This window comes from Syngnathoides biaculeatus, chromosome 23 (assembly GCF_019802595.1).
Source record: "Syngnathoides biaculeatus isolate LvHL_M chromosome 23, ASM1980259v1, whole genome shotgun sequence".
NCBI classification, from domain to species: domain Eukaryota; kingdom Metazoa; phylum Chordata; class Actinopteri; order Syngnathiformes; family Syngnathidae; genus Syngnathoides; species Syngnathoides biaculeatus.
Window position 1 is genome coordinate 9642562 of NC_084662.1, and position 19453 is coordinate 9662014.

The following is a 19453-nucleotide window of genomic DNA, read 5'->3' on the forward strand; positions in this document are numbered from 1 at the left end:
AATATTGCTTCACAGGTGTTCTTAACCATCACACAAGTGCATACAAAAGGTATCATTAATGACAATACACGGAATCAATAAAATGCTAGGTTTAGACACTTGACACTTCTTGTCTGATTTTTTTTTCAACAGTCACAAACATTGATTTAAATAATTTTTAAAATGATGGACTCATTTGAATTTTTTAATACATGCTGCAGTTTCCCATCTGTTTTATACGGGATCTTGTCAGACTCATTGTCAGACTGATAAGAATAAATTTATGTGTCGCACTGAGCTAGCTTGCGTGACTGCACGACAAATTTGGACGCTTTGTACGACATGTAAGCTCTTTTCTTCCAGAAACACCAATGAGATTCCGAATTTTACAAACTTCAAACTGCTTTAAAGTGAATCCCCGAGTCATGCTCTGTTGTTCCATTTTCACAGTGCGGCCATTTTAATCACAACAAAGCCACACAAACATTGCTTTTGAAAATTTAAAACAAAAATGAGGCGGCTTTAGTTTTTCGTTCCTGTGTCAGATCATCTGAGGATTTGATTTTTGTTCATGTGCCATAAATTTGATGATCTTCGTGCGTTGACATTAGTGTAAATACGGCACCGTAAACGGCAGCCGCCATTTTGTCCCAACCGGGTCACTCGACCAATGTCGAACCGCTCTCTTCTCATTGAAATCGCAAAAAGTCGCTGACTCTTCACTGAGTCTCATTTTGCACAGCGCACAGTCGCTCTACCAAGTGGATTTCCGTTGTTGTTCGCTATTTTATTTTTATTTTTGATGAAATAACGATCGGAGGCTACATTTTGGCCACATAGTTGACTTCGGGTGAGGGCATAAACAGCTCGCTCATTGGCTACCGCGGAGCCGTGGCGCCAATATGTGACGTCACAACCCCACTTCCCAACGTTTGTTGTGTGTGTGTGAGTGAGTGCGCGTGTCCGTGGCTGGCGAGTCCGAGCAGGTAGGTAAGCAAACGCGACGCCGAACAAGTCCCGGGGAACATTTTGCGGACAACTTGGTAGAGTTTTTTTTTTGTTGTTGTTGTTGCTTGGAACGGTCGGGACGGGACCGGGAGGCGGAAGAAAGAAACAATCTCCCGCTTCCCTCACGATGGCGAAGCGAGGATCACGTGCTATTGGTCGAGGTGGGGGGGGGGGTGATATCGTGCATGCGCTTTCTTGGCGTGCACGCGCGCTGGCTCGATCGATGCAAAGGAGAGAAAGAGCCCGTGGGGCCAGGCTTTGGCGTGGCTCCCCTTCGGCCTCCATTATTTGCGACTTTGCCTCGACGGAGCAACAGTTTTTAAGGAGTGTTCTGTCTCTCTCTCTCACCGACACCGCACCGGCCCACGTTGGCTAACACGGCCGCCATCGAGGCCACGAGGCGGGCCTGGCGGAGCCGTGAGGTGAGGCATTTGAGGAAACTGCAACTTTCCCAACTTGGTGAGTGGCGGCCTGCCTACGCCGTCTTTCTCCATCTTCCCCCCTTCCGTTTCCATTGACTTTAACGTGCCCCTTCCGACATTATTTACATTGCAACGGACGCGAGAAAGCGACCGACGGCGGAGGGGGACGACGACGACACATAGTGGCGACGTGCCTTTTGATAGCGATTAACACCTCTGTGTGTGTAGCTTTATGGCGTTGTGGACCTGCACCCCCCCCCCCCACCTTCTCCCCAACCTTCTCCCACTAAACGCAACGTTAATTGAATGTAATGTTGTTGTTTTTTAAATTCCACGCGATGCACACACCCGTGGCGTTTTTCCTCGTTTGTTCCGAGTTGAAAGAGCACGGGATCCTTGCCCCGTCGGTGTCAGCCATGTCTTCCACGCGGGGACGCTGAGCTGCCATTGGTCGCTCGCGCCGACGAGGTCCAACCGGCACCGGGAAAGTCAAAAGTCCACTTTTTTCCTCGGTGTCGGTTTGAAGCGGGGAGAACCACGAGAGCGTTTGAAAACACAACACGCGCGCCGTCTTGCAGTTTTTAGCCACGAGTGTTTTGATGGGCGTGATCTATTACTGTGTGATAAAACCGGCTCACGTTCACGAATAATCTATTACCCGTCCTTTTATTGTCTTCTTCTTTTTCTAATTACAGACCAAAACCTCATTAAAATGCTTAAAATTACCTTCAGTAAAAGTTGGAACCGTAAACATCTTCCAAACTATGATCCCAAAACACCGTAATGTCATTTCATTGACAGTCAATCCCCGTTTACTTTCTGTTTAGCTACTTTCAACTTGGTGATGCACATGTTATTTTGCATATATATTAAAAAAAATGCCCCTACAACGTTAAAGATACATGGTTCGTGCAAAAGGTAAAACAAAACAAAAAAAGCATGGTGTGTTTTGATTGATGGGAATCATTTAACCAACTCACATTCCCCAATACGGTTTGAAATATTCATTGGGATTTCATTTATTTTTCCCAAATCGGTACTTTTGGTTAGTAAATATGTTATTAAAAAAACAAAACAAAGTATTGCTCAATCTAAAGGGTTAAATTAAAAATGGCTAGCACTCTTTGATGACGCAATGTAATGGCTCAACAAAATTGTTGTTTTTTGGAGTGATCGTGCCCCACCGACACCAGTGATATGAAGCGATTCTATTAGGTGTTAGATTTATATATGTTAAACTGGTTATCATATTCTCAACAGTATGATAATGGTGAGCAAAAATTCTGCCCGTTCACGGTCTCACTTGTATTATTTTGAAATGTTTGTGTGCAAGTTTTCATTTCCAAACAAACAGATATTAGCTGTGCTTGTTCGCTATTTTTTCCCCCTTGGTAGCGAGTTTGTAGCATTTATTTTACAAGTTGTAGGCGCAGGAACTTTCACAGCTGGTTGATCATGTTCATTTCGAGGCGGCGTGATAGTAATGTGATATTAACGTAACTTTCAGTTTGTCAAATGGTAACGGGTGGTACTCTTGTACCGAGCTGTGCTACCTTTACTGACCACACCACCAATGGGAGGCCTGTACAGGTGGTACAAAATGGAATGGAGGTGAGAAAACGTGTCCGAATTTGCAAAGGTGACTTAGTTTAGATGCTTGGAACCGGGTCCCCTGTTTTCTGTTGCGGAAAAGCTAACATTTTTTAATTAAATTCATATGCCACCTCCACTATCAGCTTTGTCATTATGAATTCTAGCCTAGGGCCCGATTGAACGATTGTTTACTTCACCGCTCTCATGTCTATGTTCTGTTTGTATAGAATGAATTGAATCCAGTGATGCCCGCGACACACTCCGGAGCTGTATCCACAGAGAACCAGCGTGATGAGGAGGGGTTCCCAGCTAACGTCCCCACCTCAGGCCCCGCCGTCGCTATCCCTTCTCCCACCTCGGCCGTCTCCATGGCGAGTAAGGATGACGGAGCGACGGCCCTCCACTCCCCAGCCGAGGGCAGCCCGGCCAGGCCCGCCACGGCGTCGCCCACCGTCTCTGGGACGAGCCCGGCCGGCTCGCACGTCGCCTGCGCGTCCAACTCTGCGGCGTGCGCCGTCGGCGTCACGAAATTGGCGGTGGCAGAATTCGTGCGCCCGCACCCGAACGCCGAGCTCCCCAACACGCTGACGTGCAAAAACGTTCGCGTGATACTGGAGAACGACCGCGTCTGGAAGCAATTCCACAGTTGCGGGACGGAGATGATCCTCACCAAACAGGGCCGCCGCATGTTCCCGTACTGCCGCTACCGCCTGGCCGGACTTGACCCGGACCGGCGCTACGGCCTGGTACTCTCCATCGTACCCTCAGACAAGTACAAGTACCGCTGGAACTCGCCCAAGTGGGAGGTGGTGGGGCCGGCGGAGCACCAGGCCCAGGTTCCGAGGCGAGCTTTTACTCACCACAATTCGCTGTGCCGCGGCTCGGACCTCATGGGCGGCATGATTTCCTTCTACAAACTCAAAGTGACCAACAACCCCCAAGACTTAGAGGGCCACATCGTCCTCACCTCCATGCACCGCTACATCCCCCAGCTCCACGTCATCCCCCTGCCCGACGACATCAGACCGCCGCTGGTCATCGGACCGGAGAGCATGACGTTCACCTTCCCGCAGACGGAGTTCATGGCGGTCACCACCTACCAGAATTTTCTCATCACCCAGCTGAAGATCAACCACAATCCTTTCGCCAAGGGCTTCAGGGAGGACCGGGCCGTGCCGCGTGTGGGCAGCGGCCTTGCGGGGATCCTGCAGTTCGTGATGGTTCCGCCTGAGGAAAGACCGGAAAGAAAACCCGAAGATGAAAGGTAATCGTTTCGGTTATTCATTCATCCTAATATTTTTACGGATGTAGCCATTTACATCCACCGAGGAGCAGAATTAAAGACCTACTGTACTACACAAGGTCATCATTGCTTACTAATATGTGTTTCTCAATGATTGGTTTAAATTTATGGATATGGTCCCGCTATTTACTGTATGACTTCACTGCTGCGTTACAATAGGTTTCCACGAATTGTTTAAAAATATGAATTGTGGAGATGACGTAGTCTGAATGTATTTGTTGATTTGTGGTTGTCGTCTCACAGGCCTCCAAGCCCCGACTCCGCTTCCCCCCCGACCGAGCCGGAATCCAAACTGGTCCTGAAACCCATCACATTCACCACGACCGCAAACCAGGAACCGATCGCCCTGCGCATGGACGGCAGACAAGGCCTCAAAGATCTCGTGCTCACACCTAAATGTCCGCTGAAGACGAGCGGCGAAGACGACGGCGGCGGCGACTCGCCTAAAAAGCGACTGCACATCGAAAGCCAGAAAACATCCTGCATCAGTTCTGTGCCCAGCGTGCAGCGGCGCAGCAGTCGGAGGGGGCAGTGGACCAGATTCGACGGTGGATGGAAATCGCCGACCGCCTCGCCCGCATCACGCAGCCCGCCCTCAATGAGCATCACTGCGGTGGATGAAGTCGAGGGCCTCACTTTTTTATCATTCGACACCAGGGTAAACGGGTGAAATCTACGCAGGGATCTACTTTTTAAAATGTCGTTACCAAAATTCAATTCAATGTCATTAGATTGGTAGGAATGGATTCAAATTAGCGTTAACTGCTGAAATTCACCATTCATATTATGTTGACAGAAATATAACCTAAAAATGTTAATATTTCTTACTGTTAGGAACAACAAATACAAATTAGAAATGTAATAATGGAGCGTGGCAAATGATTTTATGTGCCCTGCGATTGACTGGCGACCAGTTCAAGATGTAGCCCCGCCTCTCGCCTGAAGATGAATAGGATTGGCTCCAGCACCCCCTTTTGTTTGTGTAATTTTGATGTAAAGTGAAATATCCGTTCAAGAATTTAATCTGTTCTGTCGCTCCGTTTGCGAATGAAGTTAAGTTTTCCTCTGAAATCCGCAGAAATACAAACAAAGTCACGCTTGCCTTATTTATCGATGTGAGGTTAAAAAAAAAATCAGGTACGATATCGTAATAGGTGAAAGCACACTAATGTGGGAAACAAAAACGTGTGCACTGGCAGATTACCCGGGAACGTCTTAGCCTTTTCTCATATGGCACTTTTATGTTTTGGTACCCGTGTTGCATTCTGGGATGCGGTATCCACGGTGAATGTAAACAAGGCTGTTTAATCATGGGAATGGAAGACTGCATGTCAAAATGTGGGGCAGTGAAGGAACTTTTTAGGTGCATATTTAACCGTGACGCTTCGTAACATCTCACCGGTTATCGCTCCTACCATGGCTAAAGCTTGAACCCGGGAAGGCTTTCACAACAGTCCAGTGCGGTTAACACTTGACGTTCGAAACCAGCGCAATGCTTTTTGAGGCCATTTGCTCGCCATCGCTAGTTAGCGGCTGCTGCTCCTGCAGAGGTAGAAGCGTGGGCGAATCCTGATTCTGAAGCTGTATCCACCTTGGATTGAGGGTTTAAAATATATATTTTCTTTACTTGTTGTTTTTTTTTTCCGTGATTCATCTTTGGGGGTTGGCACAGTGCCATACAAATTTGCTTTATTATTACAATAGTACGCGTATGGTATTAGAATTATATCACAAACACCCTTCTCATGTTCAGCGATTTTTCTATTTGTTCATGTCACCAGTCAATTGTGCAGAACAGTTTTTTTAAGCCACTTTAATTTCTAATTTAGAGCAAAACTTAATATACACCAGCAATATGTGATGCCCGGTGCCATTGAGCACTTGCGAAAAAGCACAACTGAACATTCTGCCGTCAAGATTGTGAAGAGAAAAAATAGTGCAGGCGTGAAGCAAAAATAGTGTAAACCAAGTTTGCACATGTTTGTGTTGTCTTTTGTACACATTTAAACCGGGCTTCTCGTCTGTCTCACAGGAAGCTCTGGAGGATCACATCCGCGCCACGGCAGCCGCTAAGACGCAACTGGCGTCGCCCGATTCCTCCTTAACGACTCCCACTTGGCCAATGGAAACTGGTACAACGCCTCTCTGTTGTTTGACAAAGGTCCTACAAGTTGTTTGACATATGAAATGTAATCTTTTGACGTATTACAGATGAGGACATTCAAGAGACCAGTGAGAAGATCTTTCGCCTGGAGGCCATCTTACTACAGGAACTCAAAGTGGCCAAGCACAGACAAGTGATCCACCCTGCGCTGCAGGAGGGTAAGTGGACACACACACATACTCATACTTAAAACAACTCCAATCCCATATTCGGAACAAACTGTAAGAAATTGTCTCCCCCGAAGTTGGCTTAAAGTTGAGTTCCCTGGACGTCAGCATGACCGTCGACTTGTGCTACCTGGGTGTTTGCCTGCCACTTCCACCCCTCAAGCTGCCAACGCAGGACCGCGAAAGTAAGTCTGCTCTTCCTGGGTCAAACACACGCCGCAAAACACTTACACTCCAAATATTGATGTGAACACCAGCCTTCATAAATTACAATTTTAATGTTCAGCGATTTTTAACATCCCCAAAAGAAATGTCAAACTTAAAGGCTTGGAAGTGGCCGGAGAAAACCCACGCAGGCACGGGGAGAACATGCAAACTCCACACAGGTGGGTCCGGGATGGATCCTGGGACCTCAGAACTGTGAGGCCAATGCTTTACCAGCTGAAACACCACGCCACCCACATTTACAATTTATTATATAAATATATCTAAATTGCGATGGATTAGACCATCCATCCATTTTCCTAGCCGCTTATCCTCACGAGGGTCGCTGGAGCCAATCCCAACTAACATCTGGCAGGAGACAGGGTACACTCTGAACTGGTTGCTAGCCAATCGCACGGCGCATATGTAACATAAAAGAGAGTTGGTTATATTATTATAATGATTTATTTATTTTTTACAAAAAATACATTTTCCCAAAATAAATCAAACATGTCAGACTGAAGATAAAATAACTATGCCGCCAAATGCACAACGATGTAAGAAAACAAATCATTCACATATATGTTTTTAATTGGGAACAATATTTTCTACTTAGTGGAATAAAAAGTTACTCGAGGGGCTAGAATAACCACAAAATCAAATCTCTTAATTGAAAAATGAAAAAATATGAAGGAAAAAAAAAATAGATGGAACTCATCAATGAGGCTGATGCGTCAACCATACCTGAGAGTGAACAGAACCTTGTGGAAGTGACATCCTGACGCAGCCGTGTTTGCTTTGCAGGTGAGGGATTGCCTTTCATCTCCCGAACAGGAAAAACGAGTGACGTGACCAAAATTAAGGGTTGGAAGAACAAGTTTGTCCAAAGCAACCAGCCAAGCGATGGTGGGGTGGCTTCTATCTTCTCCTGGGTCTCGCGCTGCCCTCTAAATGTAAACTTTTATTCATTTTATTTCTCGTTTCCAGCCCCCCAGAAGAATCTGTCGGCCTTCTGCAGCAACATGCTGGATGAGTACCTGGAGAGCGAGGCCCAGCAGATCAGTGAGCGCGCGGCCGCCTTCTCCGCCAGCCCCGATGGCGCCGTGTCCTACCAGCTGCCCGCCAAGGGCGCCAGCTACGTGAAGACGCTGGACAGCGCCCTCAAGCACCGCAAGAGCAGCACCAGGACCTGCCCCCTCGCCTTCAACCCTCTGCTTTATGCCGCCTTGACATCGCCGGCTCCACACCTTCCGACAGATGCGACCGCTGCCGCTTCTACCTCTCATCCAGACAGGTAAGAATTTGTTAGTGGCTTTACTGACAGCAGTTTTTGCAGATTTCATGCTGTCTTTAAACAATTACTGAGGCACTTTTCTTTCATCCTTCTTTTCTTAAAAACCAAATCAAATTGTTGATGTGGAGCTTTCTAAAAAACGAAAGATTTAAATTCTCGTATTTTTTTTGTAAATGTCAGAATGTTGAAACGGTTACTCTTGCACTTGTTTGATTATTTTTCTAATAACAAGTCAAACTATTGTTTATACAGTTTCCTAAAGGGAAACATTTAACCTGTTAGGTAGATTTTAGTATTCTACAATTTTATTATATATATATATTTTTTTTTTTTTTGGGCAAAAGCTATGAACAGTTTTCTCATCATTGTTAAAGGATTGCAGTTTATTTTATACGAAACACACATCAGCATGGTTAAAAGGTGAATGGGGCGGCTCGGTGGAGCAGCTGGTAAAGCGTTGGCCTCACAGTTTTGAGGACCCGGGTTCGATCCTTCACCCGCCTGTGTGGATTTAGAATGTCCTCCCCGTGCCTGATTGGGTTTTCTCCGGGCACTCCGGTTTCCTCCCACATCCCAAAAACTCGCAACATTGATTGGACACTCTAAATTGCCGCTGGGTGTGATTGTGAGTGCGGCTGTTGTCTGTTTCCATGTGCCCTGCGATTGGTACCCCGCCTCCTGCCCGTTGACAGCTGGGATAGGCTCCAGCACTCCCCGCGACCCTCGAGAGGATAAGCAGCATAAAAAATGGATGGATGGAAAGGCGAATGGATGATTTGGCCAAACCAATTAGACCCGCAATGGATCAGTCAGACATTTTGTGTTCAATGATCATCTTTAAACTTGATTTATTAAATCAAAGTGACCTCTCGTATTGACTCTGTTGTGTGTTTGGAAGTCAACAAGATCAAACATTTGCGTAATGGTCTTTTCTCCCATCCCGTTGCGGTCAGACCGGTGCAGGCTTCCGGGCTCAAGGCGGCCTTCAAATCGTCCACCCCAGCCAAAGTCCAGCAGAAACTGTTGGAGATGGAGGACGATGTCGTCGACCAGGTTCGCTCAGTAATGCAGCTGACATCAGAGAGAGTCTCAGCCTCTCTAGCTGTCGTGACTGAAGAGGTACCAGATAGACTCCACCCCCTTTGTCTTTGTTCAATATCTAAATGTCCCTCATTGGCTGCAAAATGTTCGAAATCATGGCGTGACTGCTGCCTTCCAGTGTCAGGAATCCCCCCCGCATCTGACTAAGAAGGCGGCGGAACCGGAATGCGGCCAGGAGTTCTGCCGACTGGGCTGCGTGTGCGTCAGCCTCCGTTATCCCGCCGTGAGCCGGCACCACTGCCAGCGGCCGGATTGCATGTTTGAATGCGGCTGCAACCAGACGCCACAAGATGGTGGGGAACACAATGATGGGGGTAATGGGAAGGTTGCCATTTTAATGTGTCAGTCAAAGCATATTAGCAAATGTGACCTGATGTGTTCCACTGCAGGAGTCAAACTGTATCATTTATTAATGTTTTGATTTTATCTTTTATGTCTTTGTTAGAGCGCAAGCCCCGTTCATTTAAACTGTGGAATCGCAACATTTTTGATAAAGATCCAGATCCAGTGTTTGTAGCTAAAACCGAAAGTGTGCCCCCTGAACAATCCAGCAGGTCACATCCAGCGTCTCTCAAGCAACAGGTTAAAAAAATATATATATATATATTTTTTTTAAAGTTATATTTCCTGTAATTGTTCAATTTTAATAACGTGTAATTGTAGATGAAGGAAGAGGATAAGGATCCGGTGTACAAGTACCTGGAGAGCTTCATGACGTGCGCGCGGGTGCGTGCGTTCAACAGCAAGCAGTCGTCTCAGTGCGCCAGCGAACCCAGTGACGTTCCTGTGCCAAATAATGACAACCAGGACCAGGATCAACCCGCAGGTGAGCCCCAAAAAGCACCACAGAGCCGCACTACATGCCGGCAAGAACCGGTCAGACCTTCAGTAAGTCCTGTTTGTTTTTGCCCCTGAAAACACAGCATCCCAAGTGAAGCAGGTCAAAAAACAAATCGAGATCCAGTCGGTATGTCGCTGGGGGGCAGATCGAGAGACGGTTCTTGAGACTTTGTGTAAGCACCTGAATCAGGATAACATGAAGGAGCCCTTCAGCATCGGACCATATTACATTCGCCCGATCACCAAAATCTTTATCAACAAACCAAACGGGTCCAGGCTAACCTATCGGGTGAGTTTTCTGTGTCTACAATAGATTTAAATTGCAGGCACTAAATTCTGTATTCCTTCTGACAGTTTGCCCATATTTTTTGGTATTTTTGATATGTATATATTTTGTTGCATGTAGTTTAGTGGAGATTGAGCAATATCAGTAAGTACAGTTTGGTGCTATATCTGTAATCTTAAAACTCTACTATGCAAAGCAAAAGTTATCAACCACCCCCAGAAACAATACTGGCTCCTCTGGGCCTAAACTCATCAAAGATGGACTGATAAAAAGTAACAAACTGTTCCGTGGTCTGACGAGTGCACATTTCAAATTGGTTTGGGAAATCGTGCACGTCGTATCCTCCGGGCCAAAGATGAAAGAAATCCTTCTGGACTCTTATGGACGGAAAGTTCAAAAGCCAGCATCTGTGATGCTATGGGGGTGGGAAGGTTAGTGGCAGTGGCATCAGTACTATACACATCAGTGAGGGAACCATTAATGTTGAAAGGTACATACAGGTTTTGGAGAAAAATATGCTGCCATCCAAGCACTGTCTTTTTCTTGGCCACAGAGGGCAGTATAATATTGACATAGACAAAAATGAAAAAGAGTGTGACGACCGACTAAGTAAGCTGAAATAATCTTTGTTTTTGTTTTCATCCCTTTATGATTTTAATGTGTGGATTCTTGGAATTCCTACCTGTCATCAAATATTCTAAGTTGGTATACCCAAAAACTGTATCTGGGAAGTTGCAAGTCTATATGTTATGAAAGTATAAGGACCCGTGTATGTGAACCGTCTGTGGTGTAGAACAGGAAATGACATCATTCATCCTCCAGGTACGCATCAGTCGACCCGGAAGGGTCAGCGTTGGGAAGGAGGAGCCGAGCCCGATAGGAGTCAAGCACTTCCTGGGTGGCGTGTTGCCCGCCGGACTGATGGTGGCCAGAACCAAGCCAGTTAGCAGACAGTCTTCTGAACTCATAAAGGTTGGACTGGGATCATGTGTGACTTTCATTTGATTAGGATTTAAAAAATATTCCCCGGATGAAACAATGCAAATATATGTATATATGGATTGATGAGAACATATAGATTCTCACTATTTATTTTCCATTTTATACTAAAAATATTATTGAATTATTTTCTTCTATATATACACACACACACACACACACACACACATATATATATATATATATATATATATATATATATATATATATATAGTTAGGGTTGTTGTTAGATTATTTTTTTCTCCAGTTTTGTCACATTGTATGGAGTTAAATGTTTGGACCATGGTTTAGTTGAATTTTTAGCTGTAATTCCTATTAGATTTTTTTCCCGTTATTGTTTTTTCACGTACATTTGTTTCCCCGTAAACAGGTGAACGGCAAAATCTATAACCACGTCAACCTGTTGCTAGGCAGCATGGGTTCACTGCACCCGGCCAACCGGCTGGCGGCATATGCCACGGGCAGGCTGCAGCCTCGCACCGACCTCGTCCGCCGGGCGGACCGAGTCGCCGGCGCCCCCGCCGCACGCAAAGTCGACGCCAAACCCGCCGCCGCCATCGCGTGCAAAGTCGACCCCAAACCTGTCCATCTAAACTTCAAGCCGACCGGCACATTACTGCCCCTGGTGGTGTTGCCGGGTAACTGCACTGATTTCAAGACTTATCCGTTTTGTATGTACATTTTTTTTATGCACCTAAAATGCAATAATTTTTACAGGTAACTTAATGCGATGTCCTCAAAACATGTGAATGCGCATCTCCAACTTTTCAATGTTCAAATACTTTTTCCGTACTTTTTGTTCTCTTAGCTGAATGATAAAATTCACAACAGGGGTGTTTGATCCACTTTCACGTCTGAACATGAAAATCTCTGAATTACAGAATGTTTTTTCAGCACCCAAAAAAAAATATTAATTACATAGTGATTTATTGGCAATACACCATAATTGGAATGTTCATTACCCACCCCGCCCACTTTTAAACAACAAAAAATGATTCAGATTCAGTTTATTTAAATCAAAAGAAAAAAAAAACCAAATCAAATGCATGGATTATCATACTGTCTTGAAGTTTATAATCTTTGTTTTTTCTTTTGGTCTCTTCAGTTCAATTGCTAAAGCAGCAGAGTGAGAACACAGAAACCAAAAGTCCAACATTGGGGCAGCCGATCCCGGTCGCCCCCGCCAACCTCTTCCAGCGGATGCCCCGCTCGCCCGTCTCCCTCACAGTGTCGCCCTCCTTAAAGACGCCCAGCTTCTTGCATCAGCAAGGCACCTACTCCTTCAGAATCTGCCCGCCGTCCGGTCCGAGCCAGAAGGAAAAGAAACGGGCCAGCATCGGCCTGCCGGGGGGCTTCACCCTCCTTCAGATACCCAAAACACAGCCGCCGAAAGAATCACAAAGCGATGCACCTCAAGAGGTGACGTCGGACGTGAAAGTCCCGGTCGCGGTGAATGAAACCAGCATGATGAAGGACGAGCACCTGATTAGTTCTTCAGAAGATTCTTACTCCAGCTACGCTGATAGTAGCGGGGACCGCGACAGTGATGTGAGTACCGGTTAAACCTTTTAATACAACCACGTGTCCTGGTGAAAATTTATTCTAAACATAGACCCACCCAAACTCCCTCAGGAAGTGTAGAAATATTGGGTGAACGTGTCATAACTGGATGCACGATAAAGTCTCAAGAACCTTTTTTTTTTTTTCCCCCACTTCTGACTTACTTGTTAAAGCGTGCACACAAGTAGAGTCTCAAGGACCACTGAAATTCAACAAGAACTTGGACATTTTGTTTTTAAAGCAAAATTCCGGTTGTTTGGAGTAACAATGTATCCACTAAGTCATGTAATATGTACTCTTTTCTTGATAATATGATGTTAAATCCTCTCTAATTATTAATGTTTTAAGAAGATTTTTATCGGCAACTACAAATTTTTTTGACGAACAAACTCCGAGAATAAATCCGCAAAATCAGCGCTCGGCATAATGGCGTCTCATGTAATCTAGCGTTTGGAACCCCACGTAACACATCACATCAGCGTATATAGGTCATGTGACTCGCGAAAATGGCGGCGCCCCTGAAAATTCATAATTGTTGATTAAAAAATCTTCTCAAAACACTATTAAATGAGAGAGGATTTAATATCACATTGTGAAGATAGAGTACGTATTACATGACCTATTAGAGGATACATTGTTACTCCAAACCACCTGAATTTTCCTTAAAGCAGACGTAAAGGCAAATTCCAAGACTCGTACTCCGATGAACGTCTTCTAAGGAATTGTCCAAATGAGTACTGATCAAAAACAAATTTCCTAGACGGATGGGCCACGGGACATTTCTAACCTACACTGTACATGCTCTAGCTTTGGCCTCGCAGTTCTGAGGACCCGGGTTCAATCCCGGCCCCGCCTGTGTGGAGTTTGCATGTTCTCCCTGTGCCTGGGTGGGTTTTCTCCGGGTATTCCGGTTTCCTCCCACATCCCTTAAACATGCAGTATGGCTGTTTGTCTCCATGTGCCATGCGATTTGGCTGGCAACCAGTTCTGGGTGTACCCCGCCTCCTGCCCGTTGACAGCTGGGATAGGCTCCAGCGCTCCCCGTGACTCTTGTGAGGATAAGCGGCTTCGAAAATGGATGGATGTACATGCTATAAAAGTTGTTTTTTTTCCTTTCAAGGTTGTGGCATGAAATGAGTGTGCGCCATCTTGTTTTTCAAACATTTGTACCCAGGCGGACGGCTTAGTGGACGTTGAGAGCATCGACCAGGCCAAACAGGAAATGGCCATCGCGAATCTAAAGGAATTGGCCCAAAATATAACAGCTGGGAAGAGCACGGAGGTTGTCCGCGACATGAGGAAGCGCAAGGACCACTCTGTGATGGAGAAGCAGCGTCGCTTCGAGCACCGCACGCTTTTTGACGAGCTGCAGAACGTCCTGGGCGAACAAGGCGGTTCCAGGCTCCATGTTCTGTCAATGGTAGGTTGCACCCTGGTTTAATTGCGAGATTGCTGCCATTTTTACTTGCCTATGTTGTCAACAAAGCCAAAAAACTTTGGGTTGAATTGTTTATTAATTTTACTTTTTGACAATGGATGGATGTTATCCGATGGAGTAGGAGCATTTTGACGATTATGAATTTTAAGCTTTATAATCACCTTTCCCGCTTGATGTGTGCGGGTCTCAGGCTTTGAAAGAAATCCAGACGCAGAGGGCGCTCGCCAAAGAGCTGTGGGAGAGGAAAAAGGAGCTGATGCAGATCCAGGCACTGCATTTGAAGAAGTTGTCTCGCTTGTCTGGTGTGTACAGCACATTATGTATGATTACAAAGTTTAAAAAAAAAAAAAAAAACAGCAAAAGCTGAATTATTTTTTTCATTTTTTTTATAGGAATGCCTGAGGAACTGATCAAACGCAATTTGAACACCGTTTTCAGTGGCTTAAAGGACAAAGTTGGCTCCAACGCAGAGCCTGCCGTGACATGTCGGTACCAGTCCGATGACCAACCTACCGATGATTCTACCGAACCCCCGACCCGAGTCCCGATCCCGGCCCCGGCCCCACCACCGCCGCCATCCAAGCCATCCCCACCGGTCCTCCCACCAGAACGGTCGGAGTTGCCCGCAGTACAAAAACCCCAGCCTGAAGCCCCGCCGTCACGTCCGCCTCAAGCGTCCCACGACGAACCGACGATATCGCCACCTCCTCTGAATCCCCGCCCAAGAACGCGCCAAGTGGCACCAGCGCCACCCTCCAAAATGATGGTGAGGCAGCCCACACAACAATTTACCATCCCCCTGGTTCGCTCGAAGACCGGCAGGCTCATCCTCCCGTCGTCGATGAGACCTGGTAAGTTCACACAAGTGCATCTCTCTTTATAGCAATTTTTTTTTTTTTTTTTTTTTTTTTGCTTTCCAGCACCTGCCTTTCTGGAAATGAATTCCACCCCCCGGTTGCAAATTTTCTGCGGTACCACCCCCCCCCCCCCCCCACTCGCAAACATAACATTATTCTTTCGGAATCAACAAAAACATGAACAACTGGGTGTCAAGTGATGAAAAGTATTCATGGTAAAAATCATAAAAGGGGGCACGTCCCCCACTTTGAAAAGCACCATTTATAGCATGTGATATGTTTGTAGTAGTTGATAAATAGATAGACAAATAAATTGAATTAACATGTTTTCAAAGCACAATTGCCGCTCGGTGCGATACTGCACAAAGAAGTTGACTCTCTTCTTTCACCAGAAAAAAAAGAATTCAAGTTCTTTAGTTATCATCAGTAGAACATGGGTTGGGTTCATAGATAAAAGGTTTCTAAAAAAAAAAAAAATGGAAACGTCAAGCGGGACATTTTCTTTGATGCTGTTATTTTCTTGCCTTTGTGACATCTCAAGACATGAAACAAAAAAAGACAAAACAGGGCTTTTGAAGGCACAATAATTTATTTATAGACATTCAAATTCATTATGAAATGTGGCATCAGCGCATGTTACCCACCGTCATCATTTTCAGTTGAACAGTAAGCACTCACTGACTTTACTGCCATCTAGGGGTCGTCACAACGCACAGTACTTTTCAATACTGCACAGTACAGTGGTACCTCGGTTTTCGAATGTCTGTTTTCGTACAAATCAGTTTTTGAATGAAAATTTCAAGATTTTTTTGCTTCAGTTTTCAAACGAAAATCGGTATTTGAAGGCCCGTTACGTTATGTAGTTCCTGTGCAAATATAAAATATATATATATATATATATATATATATATATATATATATAATATATATATATATATTGCTTGTTTAAAATTATTCTGCACTTTTGTTAAAAAAAAAAAGGCTAGGGGCCGAGTCGATACAGATACGGCAATACACTGCCAGCCTAGCATACTCTACTGCTAAAGCATACATTTTAAGCAAAAAATAAATATATTTCTTCAATGATTAGTTATTTAAACTATATATGTATTTCTACCATCCAGTTTATTATCAGGAAAAGCTAAAAAAAAAAAACCAATATTTTAGGCTTGGAACGCATTATTTCATTTTCCATTCATTGTAATGTGAAAACGCGCTTTGGTTTTCCAACGTTTCACTTTTCAACCGGCGTTCTGGAGCGGATTGTTGTCGAGAATCGAGGCACCACTGTATTTCTTGTACATTTTTTGTTTGCTAAAAAAGTTTTACATTGGGTGTAAACTGTTTTAGTAAGGTTAAATGTGTCCAAATTTTGCGGGGAGGCTTGGACTATGAGCGTTTCTTGTGTCGTTCGTGGTGCGTCCCCCGTGTGACAAAATGGGCTTTATTGCTCTGTGAAGTATGAACATTTCCAACGTTGCGTTCATTTTCATCATTTTAAAAGGCCAGGGCATATACACGCTCATGCTCATGAACCCCAAGAAGGACGCAGACGTTGCTGTCCCGCCTGCCAACGCCAGCTCGACCGTCCGCCAAGACCAAACATCTCCGGAAACAGCCAGGCCCGCAGACCAGGACAGACCCAGACGAACGAGGGGCCCCGCCAACGGGCTCCAAGGTGTGCCGACGACAGCTACTGGGAAGCCCTCCGCACGTCGTACGAGGGGAAGACCTCCAAAACGGAAACCAAAGACAAACGAGGACCAAACGTTCACCCCGAGTAGGGACCGCAGGAGCCGGGGAAACGGGCGCAGGCGAGGACGGCCCCCCAAAAGCCAGACCCTCAGACACTCCTCGGGGGGCGCCGGCAGCGGTGGGGCGTTGCGGCCACGCACCAGAGGCTCCCTGGGCAAGGACTTCCCCAGCGCCAAGCGGCAGTCCTGGATCGACTTGGAGATGGAGCTGGACTCCGACTCGGACTCCGAATAAGCCGAATGTGACGGACCGAAACCGCAACATTTGTGCCCCGGTTGCTTTGAAATGTGGCAAGAACATGACTGGCAAAAAAATAAAAATAAAGATGGGGAATTTTTTCAAATGATTTTTCTTCCAAATTGAAATCTTGGGAAATATTGGAGTAAACAACTGTGAATTGATGGTGAAACATAACTTTTGTCATAAACAGACACCCATGCAAAATAGAAAGGGCATTACAGTAACTCAATCGCTCACTTTTTAATAGTTTTTTTTTTTTCCCCCACTTGAGCATATTTTAATATTGCTCGTACACTTCATATTTTGGCTTGTCACACAACGCAACTGCTCTCTCACATGAATCTACTTGAACCTTTGTCGTTTTAATCTCGCGGTGAAAGCGAGATTCATTTTATTTTGTCGGCTACGTCGGTTCTGACGAAAAGGTACCGACTTTTGAGATTTCACTGAATCGCGTCGCCCTCGTTTGTACACGGACCACTGTGAATATTGGACCTTGCTTCCTGGTCTCAAATCAGAATGTTTTGGTACCACGATATCAGGTAGCATTAGTTGACCTGCTGAATGTATGGAGCTCGTGTCATGGTTTCTACGACCTTATGGCATTTTTTTGGGTTCGCTTGTTTTTTTGTCAACAACAACATTGGGACAGATAACCATGTTTGTCACACTACTAATATGATTTTTGTTGTTCCATTGGCCTTTGGCACAAACAACTGTTAGCAGCACTTTGTTTTTGACAAGAATTGAGTTAGTTGGCTGCAAACTTTTTGGCAATACAAAAATGGCCGTTCTTACCTATTAAATGGACTCATTGTGAATAACTGGAATCTTTTTTATTTTCACTGTTCTGCTTACTTGACTTCGCTGTTTGATTGAGCACCTGTGGACTGTGTATAATATGTATTGATTAATATATTTAGCATTATGTCGATTGCCAAGCTCAGGTGAGTTTTTGGAGTTTGGTATTTTTTGGATAAATCAGCAAATTTTGTTAATGTGCAACTGGAGATTTTTTTTTTTTTGGGTGGTAATTACTGGATAAATCCAGAAGTTTGTTTCACACTGTCCCATAAAAGAGGCCAAAATGCTAAAATGCTTGTGTAATTTCAGAAATGTACGGAAGCGTATTACTGCCACACTTAAAAAAAAAAAAAAAGGTTACGTTTCACATTAGAATGTGAATCGTTTTACTTCATAACGTTGGTTGGTTTCACATAACATGTTCGTTTCACGTAACGTAGAAAATAATAAATAGATTTCCGCCCTCATTACCTCGCCTCCCAAAAGACAATTCTTGTTCGGGTGGACGGTAGCAATACGCTTCCGTAAGGCGTCATTTAGTGATCTATGTTATTATGTGAAACGAATCTACGTTATAACGCTAAAATATTCACATTATAATATGAAACGTGACCTTTTTTTTTGGGGGGGGGGTGGCATTAATACACTTCTGTAGAAATGGCTTCCTGAGACTTTTTTTTTTTTTCTTTCTATGTGTTTCTTCATGATAGACCACAGGTGTCAAACTCCAGGCCCGGGGGCCAAATCCGCCCTGCTGCATACATTTTATGTGGCCCGCGAAGGCAAATCGTATGTATCAACATTCATGATTTTTGTTCAAATCTGTACCAAAATTTCAAATTTCCATATCATAAATGATAACCTTGAGATATTTATTTTGAGGTACGTTACCAAATAGTCGACAAACCCATTGCTCTCGATTTCCGATTCCAAAACGAGTTCGTGAATTTGACGAGGCGGTGAAAGATTTTTATGGTTTCACAGTCATAACGGTCCTCCGAGGGGAACCGTAAGTAAATTGTGGCCCGCGACAAGAATGAGTTTGACACTCCTGTGATAGACGCACCTTCAAAGTCCCCTACCAAGTCTCTACTACCGAGCTGTTCATTGATAACAAAGAAGTAAGTATACTCTACCTTAACATAACGCCTAACAAACATCCTCTCTCTCTTTTTCAGCCTCTGTGCCTTTAATCCAATCAAGTCAATTAATTAGGCACAAACGGCACCATTGATGTAATCACGAGGCTCGGGCCCAGGCGACAGGCGGGCCTCGGGCTAAACCCCCCTTTAGGAGATTAAGCCTCCACATGTCCCGCCAGCAGGTTTGCTGTCCCACTTTGCGTGAGGCTCCTTCGGTACAGCCCGGGAAGGAACTGTCGGACTGATTCTTTCGAGGTGACTTGAAGGCAAATCCCACCCCGAGGGTCCCCGGGGACA

General features: G+C 45.1%; 1 protein-coding gene across 7 annotated transcripts; it reads left to right on the forward strand.

Moving 5' to 3' along the window:
- Positions 1-623: 623 nt before the first annotated feature.
- On the forward strand, positions 624-19376 carry magl (MAX dimerization protein MGA-like). Of its 7 annotated transcripts, none has more exons than XM_061812138.1 (20): positions 624-969; positions 3230-4266; positions 4549-4963; positions 6338-6437; positions 6517-6627; positions 6714-6821; positions 7645-7746; positions 7828-8134; positions 9088-9253; positions 9354-9549; positions 9681-9817; positions 9899-10061; positions 10159-10364; positions 11184-11333; positions 11731-12031; positions 12466-12908; positions 14095-14340; positions 14549-14660; positions 14751-15209; positions 19193-19332. In XM_061812138.1, exons 2-20 carry the CDS (start codon positions 3248-3250, stop codon positions 19246-19248), a joined length of 4797 nt encoding a protein of 1598 aa, XP_061668122.1. In that variant the 5' UTR covers positions 624-969; positions 3230-3247; the 3' UTR covers positions 19249-19332. The 7 variants fall into 7 exon arrangements, with proteins under 7 accessions (XP_061668122.1, XP_061668121.1, XP_061668120.1 ...); XM_061812137.1 differs by having other exon boundaries at positions 624-965; XM_061812136.1 differs by lacking the exon at positions 624-969 and adding an exon at positions 976-1446.
- Positions 19377-19453: the final 77 nt, after the last annotated feature.

What these genes read in the sequence shown, in the direction of transcription:
- magl (XM_061812132.1), top strand. Translation starts at nt 2,925, where the DNA reads ATGGTAACGGGTGGTACTCTTGTACCGAGCTGTGCTACCTTTACTGAC. An exon ending in GGTCCAGGCTAACCTATCGG is followed by an intron (nt 10,365 to 11,183) that starts GTGAGTTTTCTG and finishes TTCATCCTCCAG; the next exon opens with GTACGCATCAGTCGACCCGG. An exon ending in AGTCTTCTGAACTCATAAAG is followed by an intron (nt 11,334 to 11,730) that starts GTTGGACTGGGA and finishes CCCCGTAAACAG; the next exon opens with GTGAACGGCAAAATCTATAA.